Source organism: Penicillium canescens (genome assembly GCF_028828765.1).
Source record: "Penicillium canescens strain IBT 15451 chromosome Unknown utg000009l_segment0_segment0, whole genome shotgun sequence".
Lineage (NCBI taxonomy): Eukaryota > Fungi > Ascomycota > Eurotiomycetes > Eurotiales > Aspergillaceae > Penicillium > Penicillium canescens.
In genome coordinates this window covers 222,151-231,355 of record NW_026703971.1, presented here as the reverse complement: position 1 = coordinate 231,355, position 9,205 = coordinate 222,151, and the positions used below count along the sequence as shown (strand labels likewise).

The 9,205-nt window shown below is 46.3% G+C and overlaps 2 protein-coding genes across 2 annotated transcripts; one reads left to right on the top strand and one right to left on the bottom strand.

Moving 5' to 3' along the window:
- Positions 1 to 4,268: 4,268 nt before the first annotated feature.
- On the top strand, positions 4,269 to 5,170 carry N7446_011808 (uncharacterized protein; the record flags this gene model as incomplete). Its single annotated transcript, XM_058520550.1, has 2 exons — positions 4,269 to 4,696; positions 4,762 to 5,170. 2 exons carry the CDS (start codon positions 4,269 to 4,271, stop codon positions 5,168 to 5,170), a joined length of 837 nt encoding a protein of 278 aa, XP_058366836.1.
- Positions 5,171 to 7,484: 2,314 nt separating this feature from the next.
- Positions 7,485 to 8,751, bottom strand: N7446_011807 (uncharacterized protein; the record flags this gene model as incomplete). Its single annotated transcript, XM_058520549.1, has 6 exons — positions 7,485 to 7,664; positions 7,725 to 7,824; positions 7,894 to 7,970; positions 8,028 to 8,101; positions 8,231 to 8,322; positions 8,381 to 8,751. 6 exons carry the CDS (start codon positions 8,749 to 8,751, stop codon positions 7,485 to 7,487), a joined length of 894 nt encoding a protein of 297 aa, XP_058366835.1.
- Positions 8,752 to 9,205: the final 454 nt, after the last annotated feature.

Here is a 9,205-nt window from a genome sequence, read left to right as displayed (position 1 = left end):
GCCGGTCGGCACGACTGAATTTCACTCAGCGTAGGTGATCACAGGTTACAACCGAGTTTGACGGAAAATGCGAAAAGCGAGTGAATCACACGCGAGTACACGTGACCAGACACTCGGCATCGTGATCAGCAACAGAGGTTATAGCCGTTATAGCCGTGATATACAATTTTGAAGCAAATTAGCAAGAAATGAAATACCGATGGTTAAACTCCGAAGTACAACGCGACCGTTTCATCTCGTAAGTGCTGGACACCAATACACCCTAGCCAGTAGCTATTGACTGCTTCGCTGATTCCGAAAATGTCTGAGCTCGAAACTGTAGTGGTAGATAAAAGTTCTGTTTTCATGATACCTAACGGCGGTGACCAAAGAAACAGAGAAGGATTCGTCTCAGTGGAGCCGTGTCGCGTGAAGGCGGGGATTGTTGGCAGAAAAGCCACAGGCAAAAGACTGACAAACTCTCGTGCTTGTTAACTTACTCTGGGCACCAATATGTTGGCCCTGGGAACCTCAAAAGCATTTCTAGGAGCTGTCTATCCCCTAGGAGCCACAATTTAGCTCCTGGGGCTATTTCTAACCTCTAGGAAAATTAGATCTACCCCTGGGATCTTCACTTTTCGTTCCTGACTGAATACGGAACTGGCTCTGGGAATACATTGACCAGATCTGGGAGCTGTGGAGACCCTGGGAGCTTACTTTAGGGTCCTAAAGTCAATAGATTGCCTTCCGAGATCGCCGAAAGCCCTCACAAAACACCATCACCGGACCTGCGCACAATTCTGCGTCATTGGATCCCCCCAGGAGGCCAAATCATCGCCCCAGGAATCAACAAGTCGTCAACAGGAACGCGGCTTTGATTCCCAGTGGTGTGTGTACCAGACCCCAGAAGCTACATCGGGTTTCCTGGGGGCTACGTGGCTCCTAGAAGCTGCTTCTTTGCTCCCAGAAATGTTTTAGGAGACCCTGGGAGTAAGATAACTCCCAGGGTCAAGAGATGAGCTCCTAGCACTGATCGAATCGTCAATAGGAGCGTGAGAAGTTTCTTTATAGTACAGTAACAGCGGATAGTCTTACGAGCCGCGAATAAAACCCGCGTAGTTGACTCTACGTTCACACTGGCCTACGGTTTCTAAAAATTACGTATCGATGGCTTCAAATGGCGTTGGCTCTGAATATTCGACGTTGAGTATCAGTTATGCAACACAGATCCATCGCCGAGCGGAATTCAATAACTCATAGGATATTCATCCTACAGGATTTCATCAATCAATCATAGATAGTTCATAGCGATTTCCAGATCTCCAGAGCTCCCCCAAATCACGAAGCATAATTTGGATCACCTTGTAGGAATAGTTGAAGTGGATATGAACGTTCCTCGATCAATCTATCCAGTTCATGGGCTATGGCAAGGCTTGTTTGCAACCCCGCCATCCTCATTTCTTGGTTTGAGTAGGGGGAAAACGGCTTTTCCAAGAGAGGTATGTAAACTGTAAATAATCATGTACCTAGTAACAGATGTGGGCCTCACCGTCGCACTCTATCTCTTGTGGACAAGTCTCTAGCGTTGCATATCTCTAAGGAGCCAACAGTAAGCCGGGAAACTATCCCATATTGTTTGATTTTGCTACAGTACGTTAAGTTACTTACTTCCTCATCTTAAATGTTGAGGGCTGGGAATGGACCGACCGATTGCATATCAACGTCTATAATTTTCCACCTTGAGTATATATATTGAATCCACCTCCAGCGGAAAGAAACAGAAAACAAAACCACACTAGAACTGGCTGCCTTCACATCAGTTTATAATAATGCATTGCAAAGATCTCTCACCTCGGGCTAGACATGGTTCGTATGTCCCTGTGGAATGAATACGCCTTGCTTACAGCAATCAGATTGGAAACGTGCGGAGGACTATTGCTTGGCCTTTGAATCACAATTCTTTTTGAAGAGGTGGAGAGAAGGTTATCGTATGACGAAGGCGATGATGATGTCCCGCGTTCAGATGTCGTCTCACGCCTTTGATCTTAAGATCGCGCATTACAAAGATGTTTCGTGCCAGGCTAAAGGCTTCCGACGCCAAGTCAAGAAGGGGCTTTTAACGGCCAAAGAGATGGAAGAGAAAAGGCAAACTGTTTACAGTCTCTACGCTGATGCTATGAATGACCTCGAAAGATGGACCGGTAAGGGTTCTAAACTGTTAGTAACGCAACATTGGGAGACTAACTTTTTGCAGAGTACCGGTTCCCACTAAATTGGACATGAGAACTTGAGCATAGACTACAGTGTACGATGGAGCCGCCATACAGTATCTTTAAAAGACCTACGCACGGCAGCGCGGTATGATCAAACAGCAAAGAAAAGAGAATCATCAAGCATCCCGTGCCATTCGCTTCCTACTCCAACAAGTATGCTGATTTGATAGAAACACGTTTTGCTTCTGTCTATTTACACTCTCCTGTTCTTCGGAAATAAAGTAATTAACACGCAAGCGGTGGAGGATCAACTAAATGTAGAGCACCCCCTCAGCAATGAAGGATTTCGGTTGAGTGATCACCATGCGTTTTGACCTATACTTGTCTCCACTTGCTTATAATCTACAGATTGTGGGTAATGGAATCAGAGGATTGATGATAAGTCTGGCCTATGTTGGTTTGTCGACACAACTCGACAGCTAGAGCAACCGCGACACGATTTCTATCTGCAGTGTTCTCCAGACTGATACGTACCAATTGTCTGTTAGGTGAGGCCACAGTGGGACTTTTCCGGAGAGGTAAAGACAGGCAATGTGTTCTCTGCAGTGCTGATGGAAACGGTACACGATGATGGTGAGGAATACAAGATTCTAGAAAGTGTGTCACCGGTTTACTTTTATGATGCTCCTCATAAAAATGGTGTCAGCACCAAACACGGAAAACCACTAAATTGAGTGGATCCAAAAGATTCTTCAAGACCCGAGTAGCTATTAATGACCTGAAACTTATGATATATGGATGCTTTTCACCTCCGGGAGGCGTCGTGAACTCCAGTGACTAATCGTTGAGCCGTCCACTATTGAGCGTTTACTCACCAGTATACCATCCGCTTTGAAAACATAGTGAGTCTGGTATTCAAACTCGCAGGATCAAACCCAGGTGTTAAATCCTGATGTGTAGGCTCTTTTTCCATTCTATCAAGCAAGGCAATAGAAATTTTTTATTTTTGTTTCAGAAAGGTAAGCTGAGTCTTGTTAAGACAAGTTCTTGTGTAATGAGAGAGTGAAAGCAGAAAAGAGGTGGTGAATAACTTTGGACACATACCGTATGTGCAGTGTGCTCTGTATACACGAAGCTTGCCTGTTCAATGAAAAACATAGCCGAACCTGAGCTGCGCCAAACACCCGTTGCACTGCCCGCTGTCTAGGCGCATATGTTCCCCCGCGATATACGTTGAAAGTTAGACTACTACACCTTCTTGGGCAGCGACCCCGGAAAAGCGCAGGTCTCCGGCATCTTGTGTAAAAGTAGCTCCTGGGATCATCCATGCCTTGTGTCAGAGTTATACACGAGGAATATAGGACAAATGGAGGTATGATCTGACCAACTTGGTCCATCTGGTTTCCCTCGGGAGCGAGGAAGCCTCTCTTTTCGCCTCCTCGCGCTTCGTCTTGTATCTAGAGTCAACTATTGCTGTTTTTAATATTGGTTATTTATCTTTAAGCGGCTGTCCTCATCTACGGATACAGGGGACTATCAAACACCACGACAGTATTGCTTGGAGCTGGTCGTCTCCTAGAAATACACTCTAGCTCCTGGGATATTCTAAAATCTAGGAGCATGAGATTTACCCCTGGGATCTTCTGTGAGGAATGTGAAGGTCTCACGTATATCTAGAAGTGGATAGTGTTTCAAGATGAATTATAAATATTAAGAACAGCTAATTATACTCGACTTTAGGTGACACTAGATACATAATGTAGCACGAGGAAGCGAAAGGAAGGTAGCTTCCTCGCGTTCAGGGGAATCTAGATGCACTCTGTGGGTCCCGGGCAGATCGTATCGCCATCCGTCCTATATGTTTCATGCGAATCTCTCACACCGATGAATCAGAATCCCAGGAGCCTGCCGTCACGAAGTCTAGGCAAACTCCAACGTGCAAACACTTATAAGGTCGGACCCCCTCCAAATATATTGCGTTTTTTTCACTCCCAACAAGAACCGTTTTCTCTTGTTACCCTATCTTCCTCTGCCTCGTTGTGATCATTCGACTTTGTATGAACTTGCGTGTTCAGAATGACCAACCTGATCAATGTGTCCTACAGCACTGTGTTGGTTGCAACAGATGCCCGACTGAGCATCATTGCTCTTTCAGACCAAATCAAAACAACTGGAGACATACCTGAGGCTTTGACCGACCATTTGAATCAGTTGGCTTCTCTTGAAACTGTTGTACAGCGCCTTTCACTCGCCTCTGGCTACTCCCCGGCCACGACCAGGGATGACATCGAAGCGCACGTTCGTTCACTACTACTGGACTGCGAAAAGGCATGCGACGAGTTTGAAAAGACTTTTCGCGCTTTTATTGACCGCTCGTTGGGTGGAACAACTCGCAAATTGAACCGTGGTCGCTTCGGTATTTCTGGAGAATTAGAGGTGCAATTGCTGAGCAAACGGCTAGCCCGGTGGAAGGACGTTTTGTCGAGCATAATCGACCCTTTTCTGTATGTGAAAATCATTGTTGGAAAATTCTCATAGAAGTCAGCTGACAAATTGCAACTCGATTAAGACTTCTTCCTCTGTATCCATCGGAGAACGACAGCCAGGAGAGACAAGCCGAGCTCCTAGCCAGGGAGAATGGCATTGTAAATGTGATCGGAAAGTTTGACGAGGATGGGACACTGCTTCAGGACAAGCTGGTAGCCCTCAATCGCATCGTTCGTCAAACTGAAAAGCAGGCTAGTGAGATCCACTACTCGCGAGAATTACTTGATAAGCTCCGCTCAGAGATTCATTTGCTACGGACTGGTCAGCGAATCGAAATCAGAGATGGTGGTCGGTTTAGACTGGGCGCCACTGATTCTCATCGTGGCGATCATCCCACCCAAAGCATCCAAAATGTTCGTGTGTGCAAAAACTCGCAGGCTGCCATTGGCGTGTTTGACGATTTGGATGTGAACGCCTTCTTTCGGGTGTAAACTTTCCGAATTATCATGTGATTATTTTATAGACTAGTGCGTTGGATATTTCGTTGAGAATGTACCTGACAGAACAAGATGTGCTTACGAAGTAATTTGTCTGTGACTAAATGCAACCACAAAAGCCTTATATTGGAGAGGCCGATGAAGGTTCCGAACCAGTATCGCTCCTCTAATTTCCGGTGCCTCTGGTTCTTGACTAAGGTAAACTCAGATGTAAAATTGGCGCACGTCCCTTCCACTTAGTATTCGAAATAATTGGCATCCGACCCAATTTCCTGGTAGCCGAGGGATGCTCTGCACGGAATATTAGCACATACGTAGAGGATCGGAGAAAACGGCTCTCCGAATTTTGAGAGACCAAAATACTGGATAAACTGTTAAATGCTCATGGCAAGTGGAGATTCAGAAACAAAAGATTCGAAAATGCGAACCGAATGAGCCAAGCGATATACCATTCTCAGGCGGTCCTCAATTTATTGAAGGACACTCGTGAGCCAGCTGCTACGGCGGCATCTGGCGACATGCATGTGAGATTCGGCGGAGGAAACCGTGGTATTCAAGTCGCTGCGTATCATGGAAGCATGGGACACTTAGCTTTTCCTCTCTAGAAGCCCCAGCAGATTTGACGAAATTTTGGCATGCTGTGTATCCGGATATGCTGCTCTGGATGCCTATTTGCTGTTCGTACGGACAGAGAGAGAAACTGGGCATAAAAGAAGGAAAATTCCACTTTTTCCTAGACTTCATTTTCCCCCTAGCCTTCAGCCATGAAAAAAATAAGGCCAAATAAGTATAATTTCCCGCCTACTTCTGGAGGCAGTAATGGTGATGTTGTAAAAGAAGAGATAGTCAATGTACCCAGTGTGTTTCCATGTGTACTCATGGTACGTGCTAAAAGCTTACTCCTTGGTTTCATGGTGATTCCATCAGAGTCTCCGAATGAGCATTCTATTTAAAGGCTTTCTCAATATATCATCTTAGTTGAAACGAATTGACGAATCATTGGGGTAGATGAGGATGAACGAACGGTGATTGTCAAAGAGACTAGTTCTTGGCACTACGGGTTTTGTTGCCCACTACTGGTCAATAGGGTCCAGATTGAAGGTTAGACGGTTCGACTACAGTATGGGGTGGTGCTGGAGCCAAGGGCAGCGATCCGATGGCCGTCGACTACAGCAAAGGATGTTCAGAGAGACAGACAAAGCCAACTATTGGCTACAGTACATCTTTTTGGGATGAAGCGCAGGAGCTCACAGGGAGCAGATAGGGACAGAAACAGTTGACTTTGAATCCCAATCGGAGGACTCGGAGTTAAACACCAGGCTTTGGGCTTTTAGACGACGCCAACAGTTTTCCATAGCTACATGTTTCCATACGTACGAAATGATCATATTTTTGCCTCAGTCCAAATTCAACTTCTACGAGGGGCCAGGGGACATTATTTGACACACGGATAATGTACCTCCCAGCGGTAAACTGAAACTAATACAGCTTCTGGCTGGGTGCCGAGTCGACAAATACACTGATAGTACTTGGAAACTGGATAATAATGGCAAGTAACGTTAAAACCCGAGCGCCGCCTCCTATCACAGAAAACCAAACTAGGACCACCCGTCACCCCAGCGTAACTCAAACCCAAGTATGGGCGGAATTCGAAAAGTCTCGCACACTCCTCGACGACAGAACTTTCGAAGCCTATTGCAACGTGCATTGTCCTTGTCGTCTTCTGAGTCTGAGGATACTGGTAGTCCGTCCAGATCCGCTACAGGCGATACCACAGAGGACGATTCATCCTCTCAGGAGGAACACGACTCTGTCGACCAGGACAATAGCAACTCGGCCGCGGAGAGCGAGCAAGAAGCTGTACGACAGCGGAAGACTGTGTTTGGACACCAAAGGGACTTGGAACCACGCGGGCAGACTAAGCTTTCCGGAGATAGCAATTCGGTTGCTCTGGAATGCATGACGGAGTAAGCGGTGCTTCCCCTTATCATCCCAATTCGGCCGTGTTTGTTCCCATCGTCAAGTCCCCATACTAATCCATCATGCAAACTCGGTCCTCCCATTCAGGTCCCCATCGTCACGATAGCCATGTGTTGCCACCCTGAAGCTTTCAAGGACGACCAATACCTACCGCGGAAAGATCGAACAGAGACATCCGTCCGAGTCAGGTACAGTGCTCAATAGCCACCTGGACAGCGGGGAAGAGTAGATGAAGCTTCTACCATGCCTGGGCACCCATGGTACGCCATAGAATAGCAAGCACCATAGTCAGCTATCTAATTAGCAAGCCTTCGTTTTATCATTTGTTTCAATGACGTAACAGAGCAGGGAAGACAAAGCAGGTGAAACAGAACATAGGACCTGATGAGATGGGAAGGTACATACCAGCGCCTCCAGCATCGCTATCCTGATGCATTATATGGGCCTCAAACGGCGTCACAGATGGGGAGCCGCAAGCCTTATTGGTAGCGATATCAAACTCCTGAGTCTGCTTTAATCAGTATGCTTACACAGCTAGAAGTGACCAGAATAGTTGCTCATTACTCACAGTAATGACTCCTTGTTCAACAGTGAAATGGGGTCTCTCCCAGAGAAAGCAGACATTATGTGGCCCACAAGTGCCGGAATAGGAAATACTGGTTGTAACGCTAATAAGACGGGTTATCAGTACTCCCTAATTTCTGCATATTGGGGATTGGGTTAGTAATTTAACTCACGTGTCTGAATTGTGAGAAGTTGATAGTCCGAAGGTGCTTAGGAATTTTGTTAGTGCGCCCGTCCACCCTTTCCCCAACTGTTGCTAAAGTTAGGCATACGCAGTTTTAAAAGGAAGCAAGTACACAAAACTGACCCCGGGAATATTGTCACTGCCGCCAATGTTGACCCCTGACGCGGAAGTAACGGAGACGCTCTTTGTTATAGAGCCTGTGCCACACAAAGCGCCGCTTTCGTAATGATAGTCCCCATAGACATTCGGGTTTGTCGACTGAATAACAGCTCTAGACGAGCTTCTCCTGCATTCTGGTATACAGAATGAACTGCTGCCAAACTCACACTCAACATCGGTGGTGTGAGGTAAAATTCTTTTGGCATAACGACTGGGTACAGCAATAGTCATACTACGGTCCCCTGAGATTAAGGAGTGCCTAGATTAGAATCGTAGTGAGTTCAAGCTCTATAAGTGTAAGCGCGTTATGTATTTACCTATATTTCTCAACATCTTCCAGGGTGTAAGATGGTTTCCCCTGACTGTTGAAAAACTCTGGAGTCGACATCAGATACTTCTTAACCTGCTCTGTTGTGAGTGCACGTATATCAAAGTCCTGGTATGTCAAGTTTTTGCCATCAACAACGGCATGCTTCTCAACCATAGGAACACCGTCATAGACAGTGCTGTCAGGTCTCCACCGTCCATAATCAAGGGATTTATAAGGAGTAAAAACGGTTTCATTGCTTTCACTGAGAGACTTGAGGAATAGCGACGGTGCGGTTTCGGCACTTTGCTGGTGTACAGGGCTAGGATAGCCATGCGCGATGCGAACACCCAAATGCAGTAGAATAAATAGACTTAGCATTATGGATGCAGTTGAGTTGAGCTGAGAGCAGAGAGTAGCCTTGGTAAAAAATGTTCGGTAGTATGGAGAAGCACTGTTCGCGGACGCTACTATTTATACCTGCACAGGGACATGACCAGCTGTATTCGTTCGTATCAGGCATCGGAAGATTTGTTTACTTCGGGAAATGAGCCTTATCTCTGACATGGCGCCACACAGGATACAGATAACTTGTCAGTTCCTGCAGGTGGAAAGTTACAGCCTGTCAGTAAAATGGAGAAAGGCATTATATCAACTCGTCAGGCACAACTGTGACTAGCCGAGATATGTGGTCATCCAATACCGTCTCATTTGGTATACGCGCCCTTTTTTTGACCTTCTGCCACCTCGGACAGGTAACCTTCGAGACACCTTATTCTCGAGGGTATTTCAACCCGTCGGCCTTCAGTAGATCTCCACCAGAGTCAACACTCTT